Below are 25,406 nucleotides of genomic sequence, written 5' to 3' on the forward strand. Positions count from 1 at the left end.
ACCTGGTTTTTAGATGTTACATTTGATAGTCCATTTAAACTATCTGAAGAAATCTAAACTTTTTAAAAAGTTATTGCAGCTAACTGAATAATGCTAGCAGAGGAATAACTTTCCAGACATATACTTTGTAACAATAATCCTCAAAGGCCTTAATCTCAAAAGACTTCTATTCATGAGTTCGGATTTTTACTTCATAAGAATGTCAATTTATCAATTAAGCACATCTGCTTCACAAGCAAAACAAGGTGTAATATTTCAAAGTACAAATGCCTCTTTCAACAGAATCTCTCAACGATTTATTCATCAACAATTACTTGAGATGTGGATTTCAAAGAACATATTTTCTTTATCTTATATCTGCATACTTTCATAACTGCCATGACTTTATATAAATGTATCATTGGAAACAATGAACAAAGGAGAGAAATGTAGCAAACTGTCATTCCATATATGGGAAGGCTGAAAATATACTCCTAAAACTGATATATATTTGAAATCAGTAAGATGAAAATTATGTTTATTGATGGAGGAACAACCACAGGGTATTAGACTTCAACTTGTTTGCCCTTTGTTACCAAAAGCCACATTTCAGTATTGAAGAAACTCCAAAAAACAGCACAGTTAAAGTTCATAGGAAAGCTGATTGTGAATACTGGTGGGCACAGACTGACACCCTGTCATTTTGTTTTGTGCTGACCCCAAACATTAGAAAGACATTTGATACATTCCTCACTTTTAATTGCATGCTATTGCTACACTGGTTAGAATTTTAGCCTATGTATCATCAAATCTTACCACACATTATTCCTTTAAATTAATTTCACATAAGCACTCAGATGCTGTATATTACTAGTAGCAAGGCACCAATCAGCTAATTGGCAAGGTAGCAAAGAAAGTTCTAAGTGACCAATTTGCTCCCACAAAATTTGCTCCCATAAGAAGGCTCTTACTGTATGTATCTGAGGCAAGATCACCCATCTCTTAATTTCATTGGATCTCTCCCACTATATTTTGCTCAATATATTAAAATTCAGGGGAGCATAGAAAGCTGCCTTGTACCAAGTCAGACTATTGGTCCATCTACCTCAATATCCTCCACACTGACTGGCAGTAGCTCAGCCACAGAACTGGGCTCTTTGGCATGCAAAGCACATGCTCTAACACTGAGCTACAGCCCTTCCCCATACCCTTTGATACAGATTGAAAGGAATCTTGATGAAGCTTACTTGGGAGTAAATTTACACATCAAAACTCCTTGAAAGGGTTTGCACAGAACCAATAAGAGGGGTGGGTGGCAAAAAGCCTCAAAGGGAGGAAAAACATTTTAAAAGGAAGCCAGAGGGTCTTGGCTGATCTTATGGAAATGAGGTCCATGTTCCTGTGACCAAATAAATGCAATTCGAATAGACAGTTGCTGCACAAGGAAGTTCTACTTTTAACAAACAATTTGCTTTTACTGGAAGGAATGTTCATTTTCCCTTTGGTCATACAGTCATAATATTTAATAGGATTCCTTTGTATTCGAATGATATGTTGCCTACTTTTTATGCCCTTTATGAATAAATGTGTTGAGGTGCGTAACGTGCGTTTGTTTGTATATATGTATGTGTATGTACGCTAAAACGCATCCGTGTACATATGTGCCAAACAGGGTCTTTGACCCGGGTGACAGAAAGCCTAGTTTCTGCCCTGCGGAACGATGATATTTGTTTTGCCTTCCTTGCTTTGGCACAAGGACTAGTTCTTCTGAGTTTGTATTTTGAGAGCCAACTTAAAAAGAAGCGGAGGGGGGCGAGGGAGAGATGCAACTCCCTGCGCTTTTGCGCCACGAAGGATTCCTTCAGGAGAATCGCGGGTCCTCCTCGGGCGGAGGCGTGGCGGGCGGTGGGCGGCGTTTTTGAACCTATGCTAATTCCGCTGCTTGGCCAGGAGGAAGAGCCCCGAGCGAGGTCTCGCCAGCCCGGCAGCAGCGCTCGGCGGCGAGGGTGGGGAGGGGGAGGCCGGGGCAAGTCTTAAAGGGCCCGAGCATGCCGCTGCTTTTGTGATAGGGTCCTTTGATCCCGAGGAGCCGCGCCGCCGCCGGCTGAATCAGGCAGTTGTCGCCGGGCGGGGAGGAAGAGGAGGAGGAGGAGGACATGCGCCCGCTGCCATAATGGAGATAAAAGACACGGGCAGCGTGGTCCTGACAGCCTACCACTCTTACACTCCATCCCGGCTGGAGCCCAGCTTCGCTCCGGAGAGCCCCACCAGCAGGTCGCCTCTCAGGTAAAAGAAAGCGCGCGGGGAGCTGGCGAGGGGCGCGCGGGGCTTGGTCAGCTTTTGTCTCGAGGTCAGTCATTGTGCGCGCGCACGAGAGAGAGAGAGAGACAGACAGACAGGAGAGCGTGTGCGGGTCGCCCTCATACAGGCTCCTTCTCCCGTTCCTGCTTTTCTCCTCGTTTTCTTATGAGGCGCCGAGGAAGTCTCTCTTCCTCTTCCCGCTGCAGTTTTGGCGGTGCCCTTGACCAGACGTGCGTCGAGGGAGCAGGGAGGGAGGCAGGCAGGGAGACGGGTTGGCGAAAGGTCTTCCGTTTAAAGTCTCCGGAGAGCTGCGGATCAAGTTTGTTTGCTAGCCTAGATGAGCGTCCAGATAACCTGCAGAGAAGCAGCGAGGGAAAGAGAGCGGCGAATGGTCACTTATTGACGAGATGCACCGTTTAGGAAGGGGACGAGTCAGCTGACAGTCAGAGCCGGATTCATAGGCAAACTTGAGCAGCTTTCCCTTCTCCCCAGCTTATATATACCGTACTCACAGAATCAGAAGGGACCCTGAGGAAATTTTCGCCCAACGTGGGGTTCGAACTCACGACCCTGAGATTCAGAGTCTCGTGCTCTCCTGACTGAGCTATCCCAGTGTAATCCTACGCATTACTCAGAAGTTAGTCGCCCAATATTCTGTGGGGCTTTTAGCTAAAGTGGGCACAAGATTGCAGCCTAGGCTTAGGTGATTTGTTTGTTTGTTTGTTTGTTTGTTTGTTTTGGAGCAGGGTCTTTTATTATTGCACACCCTTTGGAGTTTAGATATCTGCCGATAGTATATAAAATGCCTAACCCATCTCATCCCAAGGATAGGTCACAATAATTCATGCAATGCAGAAACAAGATTGAGCAGAAGCAAGGATATTTAATATATTTAAAATATTTTTCACATACAGAAGGTCAGGAGAGATGACCATTACAAGAGTTTTCATCCAAAGGCCAGCAATCCCCACAAGCAGGAATTTCACAATATTAAGTGTGCATCTTGCAGACATTCCTTGCATTTGTCCCAGATAAGTTTGCTGATAAAGGAAATTGTTTGGGTAACATCTTCTCTAGTGATACCTTTGGTCTTAGTGAAGCTGACCTTTCTTCTAAAGAACAGCCTGTTTTAGCTAATGTCTGCAAATGATATGTTTGTGGAAGTCTGAAGAGTTGGGGGGGTGCCTTTTCCTTGAAATGTGAAGTTCTCCTGTTTTAGAAATGGAAAAAAGTTAACATGCATAAAATTAAGTTATTAAAGCAATAGTCATATCCTGCATTCTAGGAACTTTAACAATGACCAGTGTACATATTATGGTAGCCAAACTAAGGGCATGCTACATTCTACATTACAACCATCAGCAGGTGTCAGTTTAAGTTTAGAGGCCTACCCATGTGGATTGAACAATTTTCTCCACACTGCCACAAATGACCAAAGACATGCAGGTGTCCTGGTGGCAATGAACAATATGCACAATGAATTGCTTTTCGTAAACAACTTGCCAGATAGTGTTTTAGTCCTATATGAAATGATTTAAAACATGAATAAGGAATGTATGGCCAGGGCTGGATTTAGAGCTGTGTGAGCAGTGTGCATGCACTGGGCGCTGAGATGAGGCAGCTGTCTGAGGCACTGCCTTTCTGAGTAAGGAGGTGTCTGGCTTTGGGAAGGAGGCACAAAGGCTCTGTTAGGGTCCTAGAGCCCTCCCACCTACTTCCCAAAGCTGGGAAAGCACTAACTAGGTTTAGCTTGGCTTTGGGAAGGCAGCGCAACAGCTGGAGAGGGAGGATGGGTGCCGAATTTTGGCCTTCAACAACTGCTGTGGCCCTCCAGATGTTGTTGGACCCTATTCCCATCAGCCCCAGGCAGCATGGCTAGTAGTCAGGTGTGATGGGTGTTGTAGCCTAACAGGGATGATGGGTGTTACAGCCACACATTTCCCATCTTGGACTGAAAGCAATTTCCATGCCAGTCACCATGTCATTGTCTACCAATCCAAAATTAGAAGAAATAGGTTGGAGACTATCATGTATGGCAGTTTGGTACGGATTAGAATTATTCTGTGGAGTTTGTGAATGGCTTGTGGCATGTTGTCTCTGGGATGTTGTTTTGTTTCATTTCCCCATCCATAGCTGCCAAGTTCTCCCTTTTTTTAAGGGAAATTCCCTTATGCTGAATAGGCTTCCTCGTGAGAAAAGGGAAAACTTGGCAGCTATGCCCATCTGGAACAGTAGTAGTGATATATTTATAGGATACCCATGCCCATAAACAGTCTTCTATTTTATATTCATTTTACAGCACAATTTTACTCAGAATTAAGACCAACTGTGGTTAGTAGCATTCATTCATGGCATATTTGTTTAGGATTGCAGCCCGGGAATTGGCATTACTGTATAGTGATTGTATTAATTTACTCAGATTTCAGAAATATATTGTGGGTGTTAGCTGTTTGGTGGATCCAAATTGTATGGAAAGGTAGGATGGAAATGAATTAAATATTTTAAAAATCTGCATGAATGAGTGTCAGTGTGTGAAGCCCTGGGATCAACGTAGGATTGCTTTTTCTTTTCTTTCTTAGTGTGATATCAAATGTACTGTATTAAAATGATAGGAGGAAATTTGAGGCCCATATCCCTAGCCCTAAGCCCAGTGGCCCAATAATTTAGTGTGAGTGATAACAGGGAAATATATATAGCCTCTGGTAGATTTAAATGAATGAATCAACTCTTAATTCCTTAGAGCCATAGACCTAAAGAAACCAAGTCAAAGTCCAGTCTATCCAGCCCACTTGTCATCTAAATAGTTTCACAGCAAAGATGGCACTGACGTTCAGTTATCTAGCAGTGCTTGTTGGGGAGAATGATAAATATTTTAATGCTGATGTTCATGTGTTTGGTTTGATTTATGGGACTTGAAAACTATGGGACTTGAAACATGCTTAATTTAGTGACCTGTTATTATTATTTTTATAAGGTTAGCCCATCTGGCAGTTGTTGTTTTTTGAGTGCGGAGAGGTAAAATGATGTTTGATATGCATAGTTGGCATCCCTAGTAATAAAAACAACACAGTAATGACTCATTGTTAAATTATTGCTGAAACCATCATTTCATTATCAGGGAGCAGAAAGAAAATGGCTTGGATCCAGTACTCCACTCATGAGACACTCCTACTGGAGGAAGGGAGGAGATGGGTTTTGGGTTTTTTTGCTGAATTCTCCTTCACATTGCAGACCTTTGTGCCCACTGAAAAGTTGCTATGGAAGATTTGGAGTTGCTTTGGAGGAGTATGGAAGGCAGGATAGGGAGCCACAGGTGAATCAGCAATACCAATTCCTCCAGTAGCAGCCTCCTATGGATCTCATCCCCTTCCACAAATCGAAGGAGCCCGTCCATTCACAGAATGGACCCAATAAATTTTAAGATACAACATTTCTGTTACTCAAACAAAAGAGTTATATGTGGTGTCAATTCATATTGCTTCTAGTTTATAAACTAGCTTGAGTTACAAACTCTGAAGTTGTGCCAGGAAAGAATACAAATAAGAACTACTATTTAGAAATATAAATGAAAACTTTAAGCTACTTTATAGGATATACATATGAACAGCAAGTTTCTTAAGCCCCTGTAATGTTTTACACACACACACACACACACACACCCCTCCCCCAGTGAAGTTGCCCACTTCCTGCAGCTGTCTGGTTGCAGTAAGTGGTTTTTGCCATATGGGCAGTCAGAAACTCCATCTGTGTTTCCAAAGCTTGCTGTGGAAAGAGGTTGTATTACCTCAGCATGTGGTCCGGTGGAATGCAGAATGCATGAAAGAAAATGTACTAGTTGTTTTAACAAAGGACAGAAAAGTCTGTGTTTGAATCCATGCCCTTTTTCCTTCTTCAATTTCTTTATAGTAAGTATTGTTGTCATAATTATTCTCCGTTCTCTGACTCCAGTTAGTACAGTGTGTTCAGTTTGGGTTCATTAAGACAGCAATCTGGAAATGGGTTTTCTGTAGCTAAAGATATTTTTAAAACAAAAAATAAAAAACCTACAGTTTTTCTTATGTTTAATAATTGCACCTTGGAGTCTCATTCTACTTTGACCACTTTGATTTTGCAGATGAAACATGCATATAAAATTAGTTGAATAATTTGTTATTTGTACCCAAAATGACTTAAGTATATGGTATTATTTAGTACATTTTTAAAGTGTAGAAATGAAGAATTTAAATTTATAAATTCAGTTTCTTGCTTTCATTAAAAAGCTAAAAAAATGAACAGCAAATTTTAGTTTTAACATAGTATTGACAGACCTCATGGGGATACTTCACACACCAACACACACACACACACAGTCTAAAGCTGTAAACGAAGTTAAAATACTAAAACTGATTGAAATTATCTCAGCTTTCTAAGCATATGGGTAGGCTTGTCCAAACAATAATGTTTTTAGCAGATGCCTGCTTGATCTCAATAGTTCCAAAGTGCATGTTTTGCCACTCTAAATGATTGAGTTCTTGCTTCTATGTGAAACAGGTATTATGTGGCACCTGTAGTAGTACCAATTTCACTGAACAAAGCATCTGAGTGGACACATGTGGGGTATGGTCCTAAGTCGTTAAGGGCTTTATATTCTAATAGCTTTATATTCACCTTGAACTTGGCCCAGTAGCAAATGGGCAATCAGTGCAAATCTCTGAGCACAGGTGTTATATGCTGACAAGGCCTCATTCCTGTCAGCAATTGTGCCGCAGTATTCTGCAGCAACTGCAGCTTCCATATCAAGCATGAGGGAAGCACTACATAGAGTACTTTGCAATAATCCAGTCTTGAAGTTACCAACACATGAACTACTGTGGTAAGGCTTTCCTGGTTCAGGAATGGTCATAGCTGTCAAACCAGTTGCAGTTGGTAAGAGGCACATCTAGCCACTGAGGCTACTTGAGCCTCCAGTGACAGAACTGGATCCAGAAGCACCATCCTGCGCAACTGTGAACCGTCTCCTTCAAAGGAACTGCAACCCCATCCATGGTAGACAACTGACCAATTTCTTGGACACAAGAGCTACTCACCCACATGGAATAAACATGGAATTTAATTTTTTTTTAAAGGTAGGGATTTTTTCCATTCCATTATTGTTCTGTGAAGTTTGTTCTGCTGAACGTTTTGCTCCATCTGCTTTCTGGTTTAAACTAGGAGAATGTCTTAAAATTCTTAAAAGCTTTCTAGGACTGAAAAAAACATATCTGGATTGCTTTACAGTTAGGTTTATTTTTCAGTGTACTCTAGAGAATGTTAGCGTCATTGTTTTATTTGCTATGTTTCATATACAGTACCAATGATTAGATGCATAATTCATTGCTGACTTATTTACATTTTCTTACTGTTTCTCATAAAGGCAAGATACTGGCAGGGTTTCTTTTTTACTCCAATTGAGGTCATTAATCTAATTGAAAAGGAAACATGTATGTTTCAGCAGAGGTTAATCCCAAATGCATTTATCTTCATCCTAGGTTATTTACTTACAGAAGACTAGTCTCCAGGAACCAATTTTGGAAGTCAACTGTAGCACACATGCACATTCCTTTTTACATTGTTTTACACACTTGCTGAGTATCATTTTCCAAAAGGTGAAGTAAGCCTCCATAGTGACATGGTTCAGACATGCCATTCCCAATCCAAGAAACCGTGGTTTGTTGGAATGCAAATGAGAATGAGCTCAAGCGTTCCCATTCTCCTTTTGTATGCCCAGCTGCAGAGGAAACTAACAGGTGTGATTTAAAGTACTCTTCACAAGTTAGGAATCCAAACCAGGAAGCACTTAAATCACAGTGTCCCATTTTGGATATCACAGGGAAGTTGTAATTTAACAAACCAGGAAGCCTTTTCTATAGCTGAATGTCCAAGAGGAGGAAGGAAAGGGAGAGAAGAGGAGCTCATGTCCATCTCTAATTCTTATAGTTTGTTGGAATACTGCATCTGACCCAGATTAATATCTCATAAGTAAAGAATCTTAGAGATAAAATACCGATTGCAATGGTTCCTGTTGAGTGTTTCAGGTATCAGACATATCAGTTTAGTGTTACTGCACTTTTCAACTATGTCTATTCTTAGCAGAAACAACACCAGTGGCAGAGTCGAAATTGGCACCTGCAGTACCAAATGTGTGCTTCTGCTTCAGTTCTCATCAACTCTTTTTTGATAGGTAAAGCAGTAATTCACCAATACATTTGTGGCACTGTTCCATGGACCTTCGAAGCAACTGTGAAATTTTCACCATTTTTAAAAAATTGTATCCTAAGCAAATTGTTATATTACTTCATAATGCGTTGGTGCAAAATAGTTTAGAAACCACTGTGTCATAAACTACCAATCCTCTATACCTGCCTACCTCACTGATGTGGAGAAAGTATAGCAGCACTCCATGGTCACTATAATCTTGGTCTGATTGTTTGGCAGATCTGAATGAGCACGCCCTGCAGTTCACATTTATATACTGTTGTTGTTTAGTCGTGTCCGACTCTTCGTGACCCCATGGACCAGAGCACGCCAGGCACTCCTGTCTTGCACTGCCTCCCGCAGTTTGGTCAAACTCATGTTCGTAGCTTCGAGAACACTGTCCAGCCATCTTGTCCTCTGTCGTCCCCTTCTCCTAGTGCCCTCAATCTTTCCCAACATCAGGGTCTTTTCCAAGGATTCTTCTCTTCTCATGAGGTGGCCAAAGTATTGGAGCCTCAGCTTCACGATCTGTCCTTCCAGGGAGCACTCAGGGCTGATTTCCTTAAGAATGGATAGGTTTGATCTTCTAGCAGTCCATGGGACTCTCAAGAGTCTCCTCCAGCACCATAATTCAAAAGCATCAATTCTTCGGCGATCAGCCTTCTTTATGGTCCAGCTCTCGCTTCCATACATCACTACTGGGAAAACCATAGCTTTAACTATACGGACCTTTGTCGGCAAGGTGATGTCTCTGCTTTTTAAGATGCTGTCTAGGTTTGTCATTGCTTTTCTCCCAAGAAGCAGGCGTCTTTTAATTTCGTGACTGCTGTCACCATATGCAGTGATCAAGGAGCCCAAGAAAGTAAAATCTCTCACTGCCTCCATTTCTTCCCCTTCTATTTGCCAGGAGGTGATGGGACCAGTGGCCATGATCTTGGTTTTTTTGATGTTGAGCTTCAGACCATATTTTGCGCTCTCCTCTTTCACCCTCATTAAAAGGTTCTTTAGTTCCTCCTCGCTTTCTGCCATCAAGGTTGTGTCATCTGCATATCTGAGGTTGTTGATATTTCTTCCAGCAATCTTAATTCCGGCTTGGGATTCATCTAGTCCAGCCTTTCGCATGATGAATTCTGCATATAAGTTAAATAAGCAGGGAGACAATATACAACCTTGTCGTACTCCTTTCCCAATTTTGAACCAATCAGTTGTTCCATATCCAGTTCTAACTGTAGCTTCTTGTCCCACATAGAGATTTCTCAGGAGACAGATGAGGTGATCAGGCACTCCCATTTCTTTAAGAACTTGCCATAGTTTGCTGTGGTCGACACAGTCAAAGGCTTTTGCATAGTCAATGAAGCAGAAGTAGACGTTTTTCTGGAACTCTCTAGCTTTCTCCATAATCCTGAATGAGCAGGCCCTGCAGTTCACATTTATATACAAATGATGTCAAACCCCTTCTGTCAAGGTGCAGTGTAAACAATCATAACTATTTTTGATGTTTATCTCAGGGTACAATAAACTTTCTCAGGGGACAGGAATACACACACACACACAACCCTTCTTTCAATAACATCTTTTAAAAGATCCCAAAGTTTTCATAGACATTGAGTAGTTGTTGTTGAAATCTTAACTTTTAGAGTGCATCAAAATTCTAAAATAGAATTTGGCTTAATTCGGTTGCCCATGTAAAATAAGCTGTAGCCTAGGAAAAACGTGAAAGGCTGTATTTTTTTAGGGGTAGGGAAGAACAGCATATGACTTATTTCACAGACTGGAATTTTAAACAGCTTCTTAACTGGAATTTTAAAACCCATTTAAACATCTCTCTACAAATTATTATTAAACCATTCAGGAGGTAATGCTTATAAATAGGCAGACAATAGTAGACTCACTTTTTCCTGTAGGCTTTAGAAACATCTACAACATGTCCTTTGAGACCTTCACTAAGGAATGCAGTATTTATAGTCTTCATAGAATTTCATGTTATGGTTGAAACTAGAGTTGGCTTCTCTGATTTCTTTACTATGGTGCCCCTGCTGATTTCCCTGGTGCTTTCATATGCAGAACTTATGGAAAACATCTGGCACTGTCTTTTTGATCAGCTTGTCAGTTGAACATTTGGCCAGCTGCCATCCATTCATTTTAGCTATGTCACTTATGGCACACTGATTAAATGATGCTTAAAGCTGGCTGGAAAAGAAAAGGAAATAGTAGTGGGTTCAGGGAAAGAAAGAAAGAAAGAAAGAAAGAAAGAAAGAAAGAAAGAAAGAAAGAAAGAAAGAAAGAAAGAAAGAAAGAAAGAAAGAAAGAACAGGGTCCATTATTCTGGGTCAAGGAAAGCATAGACAGAAATGTATCTCTTTACAGGTTGTCTGAAGCAACTGTATGGCAGAAGGACAACATTTTATAGTACAGGGACAATATTAGAAAATGCTATTTTGGGGGTCATCACCCTATTTCTCAGAGATCTTAGGTCTATACTGGGGCAGGTGGTATTTCAGGTAGCCTGGTCCTGAGTTGCTCAGGGCTTTATATGAACAAGAACAAGACCTTGAACATGGCCCAAGATCAGTCCTTTGAAGCTTTTCTGTTTTGCCATTGGTAACCAGCAGGCTACCAGGATGATACAGTGAATGAAGTTCAATAATTGAAATGTTTAATAAATTCGTTTTAGATAGTGGCTTTTCTATGTTATATGCTCCTGTTCCTTTTATTCCCCTCTGTGCCATATAAAGTATACCTGGAAATTAGCAGTGACAATTCAAGGAACCAGAAAGTGAGGCTAATGGGTAACAGGCAGGAAAATGGTGCAATGGTGACCTCTAGATTGTAATTGACTTTACTTTTCACTTTTCAGCTTTTCTTTGCTGGGGCTTTTCTTTTCAATAATTTACTTTATTCGCTGCCTGCATTTACTTTGTTCATCTTTCCAAATCTTCACTGAACAACTGTTTAGAGCTCCAAAAACAAGTATGCGGGAAGGAAATAATATACTATTTTAATTACTGATATATCTATTTTTTTTAGAGAGAGAAAAGCTACAGGAAGTTTCCTCTTTAAGGAAACTCATCAAATCTAGTGAATATAAAGTTATCTGAAGGAAAATTTTCTGTATATGCTATTATTTGGTACCTTCTTTGGGAAAACCAGCTATGGCATTTAAGTGCAAATAAACATCATTTCTCTTTCTTAGTGAATCCGCTGGGCTTTTTTTCTTTTTAAAAAATTATGACTGAATACTTTTCAGCATATTCTTGGACAATACCTCCTGCTTTGCTTTGTTCATGTGTAACTTTTTTTTATTTGCTGGATATGTGCTTCCCTTTGATGCTATTGCCCATGTTGCTACTGTGTTCTTTGTGTAATAACTGCACCCATGCTTACAGTTGAAAATGGAGTTCAAACAGTAGCTCAAAACTATATTTTATTGGAACATTTTCATGCCGTCTGTTTACACTGAGGTGTGTGAATGGAATTTTCTCCAGTTGTTGAATATAATTCCAAGCATTATCTTAAAGCAATTTCTTTTGTGTAACTTATTTTATTTCTTGGATATGTGCTTCCATTTGTTGGTTTTGTCCATGAAATGGACATGGTTTCAGGGTGAGCTTCAGCACCTTGGACAGCTGCTGGGGTTCCAGTGTTCCAACAGGGCCTATCGCCATCTCCTGCCTTGGGGGTCCTTTTAGGTGTTTTCATTTTTCCTAGCCTGATATTTAATTTTCCTACCATGCCTCAGAACAATGCTGTATTGGGGGCACTGTAAAAAAAATAATATAGCAGCTGGACCAAAATGTCTGGCATGTTGCTACAGTTACTACTAGGCAAGCATGACAGGAGCCAATGATGGGCAATGATGCTTAAAGGCCCCCTCATGCTTCCTTTCACTTACAACTACTGGCAGAACAGAATACAGTCATACCTTGGACCCTGAACACCCTGGAACTCGGACGTTTTGTCTCCTGAACGCCGCAAACCTGGAAGTGATTGTTCTGGTTCGTGAACGTTCTTTTGGAACCAAAATGTCTTATGGGGCTTCTGAGGCTTCTGATTGGCTGCAGGAGCTTCCTCCAGCCAATCAGAAGCCGGGAATTGTTTTTCGAACATTTTGGAAGTTGAACGGACTTCCAGAACGGATTCCATTTGACTTCCGAGGTACGACTGTATATCTGAAGACTTAAGCCAGGACATCTATACTGTACACACATACACTCACACAGGAAACCTGTGAAACTATTAGCTTCCATCTGTCTTCCTGCTGATTCACAGAATATATGGCATATATGTAAAAACATGTTTGAAGCTCCAGCATTTATAAAAGAAAAAATAATGTATCACATGTGGAACTCTTAATATTTTCTGCAAAAGAAACCGAACAAAATGGAGTAATGTATATGTTTCTTCTTGGTGTTAGTAACAGCTTGTTAGAACCCATTGATTTAAATGGTGGCACAAGAAAGGATCTATATTTTAAGGAAAGAGAGAGAGAGAGAGAGGAGATTGTGTGTGTGGTGGGGGGTGGGATAGGGACTCCAGCATGAAGCTGCCAGAACAAAGTTGTTATTGAAATGCAACATGAAGTGCCTGTTCATGCATTACTTTGCCCTCCTCATCTCATAACCCTGGTATTATCCCTAATGAGGATCTATATTGCTCCCGCCCCTACCCTTCACTCATACCACTCACTATGGAATGCTCAATGACATACAAGGTTTTAAAATGGGGGTTGAAGCTTTGAAACTAATCTACTGCTAAGGATGCCCCCCTCTTCCAGTTGTCTCAGAAAACTACAGGTAAAATTTCCCTCCCATTTACTCTATTGGCAGATTTCCTATTTGCCGATCTTTCATTTGCCCTCATTTAACCTTATTTGGAACATAGGAAGCTCCCTTATGCTGTGTCCATCTAGTTCTGTACTGTCTACACAGACTGCTAAACACTCTCCAGGATTCCAGAGTGGAGTCTCAGTCCTACCTAGAGATTTCAGATTGGACTAGGAACTGCAGTCCTTTCCCCTCTCATTCTGCCCTGACACACTGTCTAGAGGCAGTCAGCTATGTCTTGCTGCCATTCCTCCATTCTCCCTCTTTCCCATTCTTCAATAGCTGCAAGAATATATCACAATTAAGACGATATTTGTTGTATTATCTATATATATATATAAATGTAGGCATTGTGTGCACGGATGTCCCAGCCTTTCACTGTAACCGCTGAACCAAATTGCATCAATTTAGGACAAAGCGTACCTTGCCCATCAGGGAGGGATCTAGCATAAAAAAATTGTCAAAAAAACGACACCTTTCACACCTAAAATAATGATTAAACACACAGAAAAGTGGCGCCCAAATTAGACATCACCAGCAGAAGGTCTGAAGACTCCAACATCATCCAATAGACAGAAGCTGCGTGTTTGAGGGCAGGACTACGTCACCCCCCCCCCCGACATGCTATAACCTCCAAAACGGCTGTTACCCCTCAAAACCAGATGATGGGAGATACGCTGAGTACAACAAAAGCTGCAAACACCCCACTAGCCAACCCACACCCCCTTGCCACCCCCACAAACACTAAACAACCCCCCTTGCCATCCCCACAAACCGCACCCTTTGCTGCCGCAGCCGCTTGAAGCAGGATCTCGCCTCCAAAGCAACAACCCCAAGGCAGGCCAGGACCCACGCCCGCTCCCGCCGCCGCCACAAGCTGGACCTTGCCGCCAAACCACCTACCCTGCGGCAGGCCAGGGCCCATTTCCGCCCTCACACTGCAGAAGCTCCTTCTTCCCGCCTTTCTCTCTCTCCCCTTTCCCCCTCAGGACCGCCGCCACCGCTGTTTTGGCCCCGTCTCCGACCCCACGGGGACGTGCACCTTCTCCTCTCCCCCCCCCCATATCGAACAAGAGGTATCGATCCATCGCTCACTCACCCAGCCGAAGGAGCCCGCCCTTCTCCTTCGCCCTCCCTGGGAGCCTGGAGTGAGGGGAGGGGGAGGAAAAGATAATTCTATTTCTTTCTCTGATTTATTATTTAGTTATTTATTCCCCCCCCCCTCTCTTAATTTTGCTGCTTCCTGGGTTTCTGAGGAGGATGCAGGACTGGGAAATGCCTTCTTCCTCGCCGACAGCGACGGCGATAGCCGGTTGTGGCGCCTCCTCTTCTCTCACTCCCCTCCTCTCCCTCTTCCAGGGGGAATCAAAAGGGGCCGAAGAAAAGAAAGGAAAATAAAATAAAGGGTCTACAGTGGTGCCTCGCTAGATGAATTTAATTCGTTCCACGGGTCTTTTCTTATAACGAAAAATTCGTCTAGCGAATCCCATAGGAGTGCATTGATTTTTTTTTTTTACATTTTTTTGCCCATAGGAACGCATTAATTGAATTTCAATGCATTCCTATGGGAAACTGCGATTCGCTAGACGAATTTTTCGTAAAAGGAATTCGTCTAGCGAGGCAACCTCCGCACGAAAAATCCTTTCGTTAAGCGGAAATTTCGTTAAGCAGGGCATTCGTTAAGCGAGGCACCACTGTACTTAATTAACAACAGGCTCTGGCAGAAGATGCCGGTTGGGTGGACAGCTGGCAAAACCCTATTATTATTATTATTATTTATTATACCGCTTCATATTTTCAAGGGAAAATAACAACAACAACAACAACAAACAATACCCCGCCCATCTGCCTGGATCTATACCGTCCAACATTTCTCCAATGAAAATAGGGACGTCCCATTTCATTATTATAATTCATTTCATTTCTATACCACTTTAAAAAATAAAGAAAAAAAATCCACACTATTATTATTTTTAATAATATTATTATTATTTCTATACCACTTTATATTTGGGGGGGAGTCTATTATTACTGTTATTATTATTTCTATACTTCTTTATATGAGTTTGACCAAACTGCGGGAGGCAGTGCAAGACAGGAGTGCCTGGCGTGCTATGGTCCATGGGGTCACGAAGAGTCGGACACGACTAAACGACTAAACAACAACAACAACATACTTCTTTATATTTCCGGGGGGGGGGGGGGGGCGACTGTTATTATTATTATTACACCACCCATCTACCTGGGTCCATACCCTCCAACATTTCTCAAAACCCACAGCAACGTGTGGCCGAATCAGCTAATCTTTTAATAAATCTCTTTTCTGAAACAAGTCCTAAAGTCTCAGCAATGTTTCCTCTTCCCGGAAACCTTACTTGGTATGCCCCACTGTGTATAGACCGAAGTTACCCATGCTCTTCTGCCACTAATTTGGCAGACATGCTAGTTCCTGAGAAATAGAGCAAGGACTTCAGAGGGAAGTTCTCTTAGCATCAGGTTAATTTTCCAATTACCTGTTCTTCCTGAAGGGTTCCCCCCTCCCCCCCAAACAAAGAAGGAATTCATTAAACACAAATGTCTCAAAGAAGAGTTGAAATAGTGGTGATTGCCACTCACAAGTGCTGGTCATTAAATAAGTTGTGTCATGTGAACACATGGTGGGATACATTGTAGCCACTTACCCCACCTGTGACATCCACGCATCCATCAGAATGTCTGAAAATAGTTTAGAGAGTTCCATATCTGTGCTGTAGTCACATGTTCTGGCAACCATGCAGGGGTCAGGGGAGAGGCTAGCAGCTGAATTTCATGCACATGATCATATGGAGAAGGTTTTAGATGGTTTCAAAAAAGGGGTTAGCCCAATTCACAGAGAAGAGACTTATGAAATATTAGCCATGATGAATGGAACTTCCTGGTTTAGAGGTAGGATGCTTCTGAACACCCCAGGTAAATGGAGCAGAAGCGGGTGCTACTGTCTTCATGTTCTGTAAGTTTTCTAGAGCTTTGACACCCTCTCCCTTTTCAAGCAAAAAAGTATATTAAAGTCAAAGCCTGGATATGCTTGTTTTAAAATTACATAATGAGGCATGATCAAGCCTGAGAAACATCTATATTATGCTATGCTCTACCATTTATTCATATGTGTGTGGGGGACATATATTGTATGTGGTGCTTAGAAAACTGAGCAGAAGCTGTTCAGGGTGTAACTTAAATGGGTTCACAGCACGCAGTGGGATGAGTCAGAAAGGACTGATTCCTGGTGTGCCAATTATACATATGTTTTAATGGAAATCTGACACAGTAGCCCCCATTCTGCTATGTCAATAGTGTTGTATAAATCAACTAACAAGTTTTAAATGACTTTAATAGCACATGTAGCCCACATAAGCACCAGGAAGCACATCTGCAGGGGCAAAAATATAACCTTTACATCATAACTGTTTTGAAATAAAAAGTCATTACTTAGCAGTTGCATGGCATGGGCAATGCCCACTGAAATTATTTCAGGAATTTTGTGTTGCTAATACGGTAACAGCTTGACTCTTAGACTAGCCCTGCCAACTGCAGTTAAGCCTGCGTAGGCTGACCAAGTACATTCCTGGCTGCATCAGTAAATGGAGAGCTAGATTCCATTACAGCCTCTGTGATGATCTTAAATGAGTTTTTATCATCAGGTTGGAATTTTTGTTTTATCATACCCAAAATAATATATCTGACTTTGAAAGTGTAGTGATCTTAATTACTTGCATTTGTTTGTGTTTTATCTGATTCCACAAACAAAATTCTGTTGAAACTGACATTATTGCTTCCATTGGACTTGGATTGGTGGGGATTTTTAAGTTTTAAAAACCTACCCACAAGAAGCTGACATAAAGCAAATTAAGCCTGCATAAAGTTGCACCCAAACCAAACCCTGCTCAGCAACAGGGTTCTACTGCTCTACCTAAGGCTTTAAAATACTGTAGTGTTTTATGCTAGGGTGCAAGTCACGTGGCCAAACTGAACAGGCTTAGGATCCAGCCTAAGTCCTCCCTCTCTGATCCCACCCCCAGATCACCCCTTTTTGAGGACTTACACTGGCCTCATCTCAGCCAGCTTTGGCTCAGCTGGCTGAGTAGGATGAGCACAGTGCCGTCTTAAGCGCCCCTGGCGCCGTGGTGCGCCGGATCCTTCCGGTGCCCTCCCGCCCGTTCCCCAGCGCGGCGGGCGGGCAGGCGCAACTGCGCAGTGTACCGGCCGGCCAGCGGGTGGGCACAGCTCGCGGCGCCCTCCTGGTGGGCCGGCGCCGTGGTGCCCTGCGCCACCCAGCCTGCACGTAGGGCCAGCCCTGGATGAGCAAGTTTTACTGGCCTATCTTCAGTGGAGCTGGGGTTGGGAACTTAATGATAGCTGAGCCAGGAATCAGCCAGCTAAGCCAGAGTTGCTCATCCCAGTGGACTCTGCTACAGTAATGTCCCTAAATGTCATTTTAAATAATTGCTATGGGAAAACTGACAGTTTCTCAAATTATTATTTTTCTTCAGACTAATTTATAATGCTTCTGGGCCTGCAGCCATGTTATCGGTGAATCCTGCTTATTCAGTCCTCAGATTAATCATCATCATCAATAAAAATGTTAATTAATTAATTAATTATACTTTAGCCTTCCACCCATCATAAACAGATCCCAGGGTAAGATACCATAACCAATTTACAGCACGTTGATGTCATATATTCAGTTGAAATAATCAATGCTATTTTTCTAGAAAATGAGGTGATAGAACTCACCATGAACACCTGCCTCCCTTGTTCTCTTATAATGGAAATGGTGCCCACCTGAGAGGTGCTGAAACTGAGTTCCGGCGAATTATGGCTGGGGAAAAACCTCTGAAAATAATCAACTAAAGCAACTTGACAAGAAGAACAGCTGAAAATATAACATTAGAAGTACTAAAACACTGCAGAGCGGGTTACTTGCTGTGCATTAAAAATATCATAAAAATGCCTGTGCAAACAGACGAATCTTTATTTGGCATCAAAGTGCTAAAAGGGTAGGTGCCAAACATGCTCCCAAAGGGAGGGCATTCCACAGATGGTCACTTCCACAGAGAATGGCCTTTCTGTCATCATTGCATAATGTCTGTCTCCCAGTGGTGGAACACAAATAAGGGTTTCCTTTAAATGTGACATGAGCAGGAACAGGGAAGAACACTATTTCAGTGATTAGGGTCCTAGCCAAGGTCTGATAGACCAATGCAAACACCTTGAACTCTTCCTGGATGTGTAAAGGCAACCAGTGTAAACAATTCTGATTTGTATCATGTGATCCCAGCCAGATGAACTGGTTAACAATATGACAGAAGACATACAAGTGGTATGTGCAGAATCCTTCTAATCTGTACTCACAAACTGCACGACACAAATTGTGTGAGCAAACTGCTGCACATACAGTTTGCACTCAATGACTTTACAGAAGAGCCCATCAACGTGTGAAAGTTCAGGACCAGCAGACACCATCTCATACTTCCTGTTCCAGATGATCATTCCCATATTTTAGTCATTGGCATAGGACTCTTGTGTTGTTCACATTTTATTATAAACCACTCACATATACCTACTAACTATTAACAGCAATAACCATAGTGTTGTTTACAGGAACATATTACAAACAGTTATTCATTCAAAAGGCTATTTTCCCCTCACGTTTTGTTACATGATTTTTTTTTTAAATAAAAAAATGGGAACCAACTCAAAAACTTTTTGAGTTGAGATAAAATGAGAATTGTTAACCTTGGATGCAAAACTGCAAATAAAACAATGAAGCAACACAGATCTTCCTTCCTTTTTCTGATTACATCACTGGAACTGTTGACTAATATGAAGGGATTTTATTTTATTTAAACAACAACAACAACTTCTGAGTGTATTTCTCACAGTGCTCCGTATCTGAATTCCTCTGCATCTGTAATGCTTTGTTAGATGAAATCAATTATAATGAAGTGAAGCCTGAGCCAGCTATAAATTCAACAAAAGTAAAAACAAAAATGTATTTACCAATACCAAGTATTTTAAAAATGGCAAAGGCAGATGCAGAAGCTCGTGTGGATTTTGTTTGAACCCTTCTTATCATTCTGTAGTCAGGTGTGCTGTGTAGTGACAGAAGAGCTCTTCACTTTTGTTGAAACAAAGGTAAAGACAGGTAACAGAGTAGCTGTTGTGTGGAACTTAACAATGTTTCTGCCATCAAATAAAAGCCTGCCTAGGTACTTGGGAGGAGATGGTTACACTTTGAATATATTCTATGAGTATTTGTAACACAACTGTCGTTTCATTTTCATTTTTATCTTTACAAATGTAGTGTTGTTTCTTTTGTTTCTCATTATATATGCAGTACTATTTCTTGTGAATATATTTGTGACATATTAAAGTGATAAAGGAGGACAAAAATAGAGCTTTCATATCCAATCTATCTATTTATCTGTGTAATTTCTTTCTATTGTATGCTCTTGATTTTGATTGGATGATAGCGATGGAAATAATAATTTAATTTATAAATTCAGGCTGTTTAAGATGGGAATGATGTTGTTTTGTGCTAGTTCCATGGGGAAGGGTGTATTTTATGTGTTTGTATGAGCTAAAGCATGGAGCTTATGGTAACAGGGAACAAACTTATTTGAAAGCCATGGTGTTTTTAAAAAACACCCTTTTCTTTTAATTAAAATTTCAAATAACTAATTGAGCACATTTTAAAGATGCATAAGGCAAATCCTTTTTCATTGTCTCTCTGTTGATAATAATAACACTGGTCACAATGAGGAGATACTGTGTACATTTTAAACTAAAATAATAGTTATATACATACAAGTCTTTAAAAAAAATTCATATGCAGCAGAATCCTAAACTTATTTACTAAGAAATAAAGCCTCATTGAGGAGTTAATCCCTCATTATTTACAACACAGGTCTATAGACATGCTTAAATAAATGAGCGAGACTGCAGATAAGTTACAGTAAAACCAATGGATTCTGTAAAAGTCATATAAATAGATGGCACAGAAAGTTTTTCATGTAGGTAGATTTAAGCAGTTTTTGTTTAGGTAAAGTCAGGATAGTTCCATTCAGAGTTATTGCTGTGTTTCAGCAAGAAATACCTGAAGGAAACATATCCCAAAACCAGAATGCAATTGAATAAATATAAAGGAAGCAACAGCATCACAGTCCTTGGAAGATTTGACAAAGTAAATCTCATTGTAAATGTGATTTGACTAATAGCCAATGATAGAGATGCCTAGACACAGAACCTGTGCCTGGACACAGTAATAGGCTGCATGTTGGTCAATAAACTCAAACAGAATCTCAGAAAGATGTAAGCCCTGCCAGTAAATGGTTCACAGGTCCAGGAAACTGGTCAACTGCCTGGTCTGGAGGAGATCACACTCCCTCTGGAGGATCAGGTACTTAGTCTGGGGGTGCTCCTAGATCCTTCTATGTCACCTGAGGCCCAGGTGACCTTGGTTCTTAGGAGTGCCTTTAACCAGCATTGCTTCGTGTGCCAGCATTGACCCTTCCCATATATAGATATAACTTGCCCACTGTGGTTTATATGCTGGTACAAAATAACCCCTCTGCAGTGCCACAAATCCAACTCAGTGGTGCAGTGTTGAAAAATGTTGATCACTTCTCCTACCTAGACAGTTACCTTTCCAAGGGCCAAGATTGATGCCGAAATCCAGCATCGCCTGAGCTCTGCGAGTGCGGCTTTCTCCCGATTGAAGTGCAGAGTGTTTGAGGACCGGGACATTCACAGGGAAACCAAAATGCTTGTTTACAAAACTATCGTACTACCAACCTTACGATATGCTTGTGAAACATGGGCCACTTATAAACGCCATCTCCAGCTCCTCGAAAGATTCCATCAACGGTGTCTCCAAAAAATTTTACACATCACTTGGGAAGACAGGCAAACTAATATCAGTGTACTGGAAGAACCAAAGATCACCAGTGTTGAAGCAATGATTCTTCAACATCAACTTTGTTGGACTGGTCATGTTATGCGGATGCCTGATGATCGTCTTCCAAAGCAACTACTCTATTCCAAACTTTAAAATGGAAAGTGTAATGCTGGTGGTCAACAAAAGTGTGCTAAGAGGAAGGCACACTTGGCAAATCCACACCGTGATTAACTCCTGCCTGGAAACCAATGTCCCCACTGTAGAAGGACGTGTGGATCCAGAATTAACATTGTTAAAACCGTGTTTATGGAAGACAATCTTACTCAGCTACAAGTGATCGCCAAAGAAGAAAGAAGAAGAGCCTTGAGGCTTTACTACTGCAATGCACAAAATTTAGACTCCAGATTTACAATTTAAGCCCTGAGGCATCACCTTAACTAATCCACAAGTTTGGTCTGGCAAACAAGATAGTGTCATAGCTCTGCGTAGACACTGACTTGAACAGGAGGGTGCAGGAACTTCTTGGCTCCATGTAAAAGGAAACAGACCTTGGTCTAGTTCTGATGCCCAAGCACTAATAGATCGAAAATAATCAGTGTGGACATATGCTGGTGAGGAAATCCAGACTTGTTGGCTTCCACCCCTCCCTGTGATGCAGAACACAGAATTTCCAGAGGCATTACCTTATCAATTTTCATTTGTATGAAAGTTCTCTTTAATAAAGAATAAAATAGCCCATTTTCTTAGGCACTGGGGAATTTCTAGTCTAGCCACTAGAGATTGTTACAGATAGTTTGAGCAAAACTGCCAGATATGGATACAATTTTTCCTTCTCTTACTCTCTGAACCATATACCTTGGGTTTTAACGTGTTTTATGTACATCCTGAATGCAGTCTTTGAGGGTACACCTTATCAACTACTGAGCCTTGGAGCCACTACGGTTGGAATGCTTAAATCAGGGTGAGGAAGAATTGGGTTCCAGTCCCTTTTCTCCATAAAGCTCCCAGGGTGACATTGAGTAAGTTACATTCTTTCACAGGAAAGTGTGTGGGGAAAACTTTGCTCCCCCCAAGTAAAAACTGGAGCCAGACATTACCCCCCCCCTGTACAATTTCCTCTGAGAGTGATGGAATGTCATTGTGTATGTCAAATTTTGCTCTCCCACCCCCCAGCCACATGTGACAAGGCAGCATTCGACTTGCGGGTTCTGTATCCAAGTACTCCTGCAGCCCACTTGGTATGAAAAGTCCTGGTGTAAATTCTAAGTTTATGCCATACTGTGACCATAACTTTGTATGACAGCAGCAAATTCCTATGTAAAAATCAGGCTGTGCCTCATGGATGCATAAAACTGAGGTTTGAGGCTCATTTTAAGAGCAAAGGACTGCATCATGTTTTCAGTGCCCCTGCTCCCCACAGCTGATCTCCTGACATTCTATTACCACAAACACGTTTCTGCCCTTCACACACACACCTGGGTTCCAGCTGTACCAGGGAACCATTACCCCTGCACCTCCACAATAGAATCGTATTTGTTTTCTGACTAGTACAACTGGCTCAGGAATAATAGAAAATTAGATAACTTGCAAGAATCCTGAAATGGCATTCGTATACAACATTGTAAAATGACTGTCACTGCACCGCAAGTGCAGGGCTTTGGAAGATAAGAAGCAGCGCCTGCTGGACACAATGCTTTCTAAGCTCTGTTTCCACTTTTCAGGTCCTTGGAAAAAAAGCTGTGTGGACCTTATAGAAGTCAATAATATGAACCCCAAATTCCAGTCTCATCATGCCCACACTAGCCTTCAGATAACACAGCCCACACCACTTACACCTCCATGGTGCAAGAGTGACACGGGGAAGAAACTGCTGTTATAGCCCAAAAGCAATTTCCCTCTGTTGCCCCATGGAGTTTGGCTCTGGTGCGTCAATCTCACCCCATCCCAATAAACTGAATCAAAGGGATGTTTGACTTCAGTAGCCTACCTTACAAATCTGCTTTGGAAATAATTTCCCTCTCTGCCTATGCCTCCTTAAGGCAGCCTGTTCCATCATTGTAATCAGGGCTATGCAGTGTTTGGAAAACTTTGCCTACCATTATGATGACTGATTTAATACTGTCTGTGAAGTTGGGCAAGTGTGTTGCCAGCAATCCCATCTGAAACACGATAAGCTTATCACTTTTGTTAAATTTCCCCACTTTGATCCACCTCTTTTGTGTACTTCCTCAAAGCTCTCCTCAGCAACTTTTTCTTGCAAAAGCTGAGGAAGCATTAGGTTATCATTTTCCAACTTTCCTTCTAACAGATAAAATGCTTCTTTGGGTGATAATTGTGCTGACCAACATGCAGTAGGTTTGTGATGTTAAGCAGAATATTCCAAGTGGTTGAAGAGAAAATGCACTTTCACATAATTGCACCATTCTGTGGAGGAGGTATAATGTTAACATTTCCCAGTAATCACAGGTTGAGTTAAAGAGGTTGTTGGAACCCTGTGGTGGAATGCTCCAGATTGGATCTGAAATGGTGGGTTTTATTTATTGTATAAGCCTAACTAGGCATTTCATGCAGGTACTTGTAAAAAAGAACTTGACTGTAGTTTGAGTTCATAAGTTTATTGTTGTAGCCAAAGGCCAGGACAAACCTTTATTGTTGTTGTTGTTGTTGTTGTTTTTGTTTGTTTGTTTAGTCGTGTCCAACTCTTCATGACCCCATGGACCATAGTATTAATAAAATAATACAGAACACACATCCATAATATAAAAATCAATGATGACTTTGCCAAGTTCCTGAGCATTAAAATACAGTTTCCCTTGTGCATCTCTGACAGTTCCAATTCAATATTTATTAGACCTTTAAAAATAAAATCTGCCAACATCCATGATGTAAGAAAGAAAAGTTACTAGAGACACCAGCAGACTCAAATCCGGCTTGATTTCAGATTAAAGCTCCGAATCATCCCAACAATTCATTGCAATTTTATTTAACTCCCTTTTTCTGATTATTATTATCTTTGCAGCCAGTGTGTAGAGGGCCACTCTTTGTGTTACAAAGATATTATTGTCACTCAAAAGAAACTGAATCATTTTTTGCCAGGGTGTGCCTGGCAAATCTTTGTGTGAACAAAGATTTCAGAAAGTGGTCTCTAGGTCTCTAACAGAAAATGAGTGATGTCTTCCATCTGAGGTTGACCACAAATACAAAGTCTGTCTGCATATGGGACTTTGTTGTAGAGCCATCCAAGATAGCAGTGAGCATCACTTGGAAACACAGCTCAATAACTGCATTTCTAATGGAAATTTGTGAGAGGTTGGTCAGATAACTAGCTCAACAATGCTCTGTTCTTACCAAGGGGGAAATCCCTTCTGGATTCTGTCCAGAAGAGCCAATCCCTTATTTGACACTTATTCAAGATCAAAGCAGAACTCAGTTCTGGAAATTAATAATAGTCTTACAGATCTTAACAAACTGCTTTCCAGAGTTGCTTATCATTCAATGCCATATAACACAGCACAGGAAAACAGCATAGTAGCAATTTTCAAAATATTTTAACTGAGTGCAGTTCACTCTTGCCTTAATTGTTGGCCACCCAGATTCTGTACAAAGATGAGCTGCTGATATTCCTGATGGTAGAGAGTATAGCTAATAATAATAATAATAATAATAATAATAATAATAATAATAATATCTACACAGTTTCCACAGCTTCAGTAAGCACCAAATATCTTTGCAGTAACCTTCTATTACAATAAGATATGTTGATTGTGTGTAGTTATTAATTGTAGAAATTATAAAATAGGGACCAAGTTCTGCGACAATTTGCTGGAAGACATCAACAAAATTTGGATATTTGGAGTGTCATGTGTTTCAGACTATTCTCTTGGTATTCTTCTATTTCTATATGTTCTCTGGATACATAATTCAGTTACATACAATGGTCAACACTAGGGTTGCTATTTCAAAAGTAAAAACCAGGACACCCTTTTTTAAGGAGACCATCAAAATTGTAGCGCCTTTTTTTTACTTTACAAAATTCCCTTTGAGATGTCTTATTTAGACATTTGTTGTTGTTGTTAATACATCTATGTCATGTTTTATTTATTGTAGTGATGGAGTCTCACTACAGTATTTGATCTTTTCAGAAAGTTCATGCATTT

The 25,406-nt window shown here is 41.0% G+C and overlaps 1 protein-coding gene across 2 annotated transcripts in view; it reads left to right on the top strand.

The window, feature by feature from the left end:
- The first annotated feature begins 1,993 nt into the window (after nucleotides 1-1,993).
- The window catches only part of ARHGAP28 (Rho GTPase activating protein 28), a 66,443-nt gene continuing 43,030 nt past the window's right edge, over nucleotides 1,994-25,406 (top strand). For both annotated transcript variants that reach the window (XM_060277899.1, XM_035125452.2), the window contains exon 1: nucleotides 1,994-2,265. In XM_060277899.1, the coding sequence (XP_060133882.1) occupies nucleotides 2,153-2,265 (113 nt within the window). In that variant the 5' untranslated portion in view covers nucleotides 1,994-2,152. The remainder of the gene's footprint in view (nucleotides 2,266-25,406) is intronic.

Source organism: Zootoca vivipara, chromosome 8 (assembly GCF_963506605.1).
Source record: "Zootoca vivipara chromosome 8, rZooViv1.1, whole genome shotgun sequence".
NCBI lineage: Eukaryota > Metazoa > Chordata > Lepidosauria > Squamata > Lacertidae > Zootoca > Zootoca vivipara.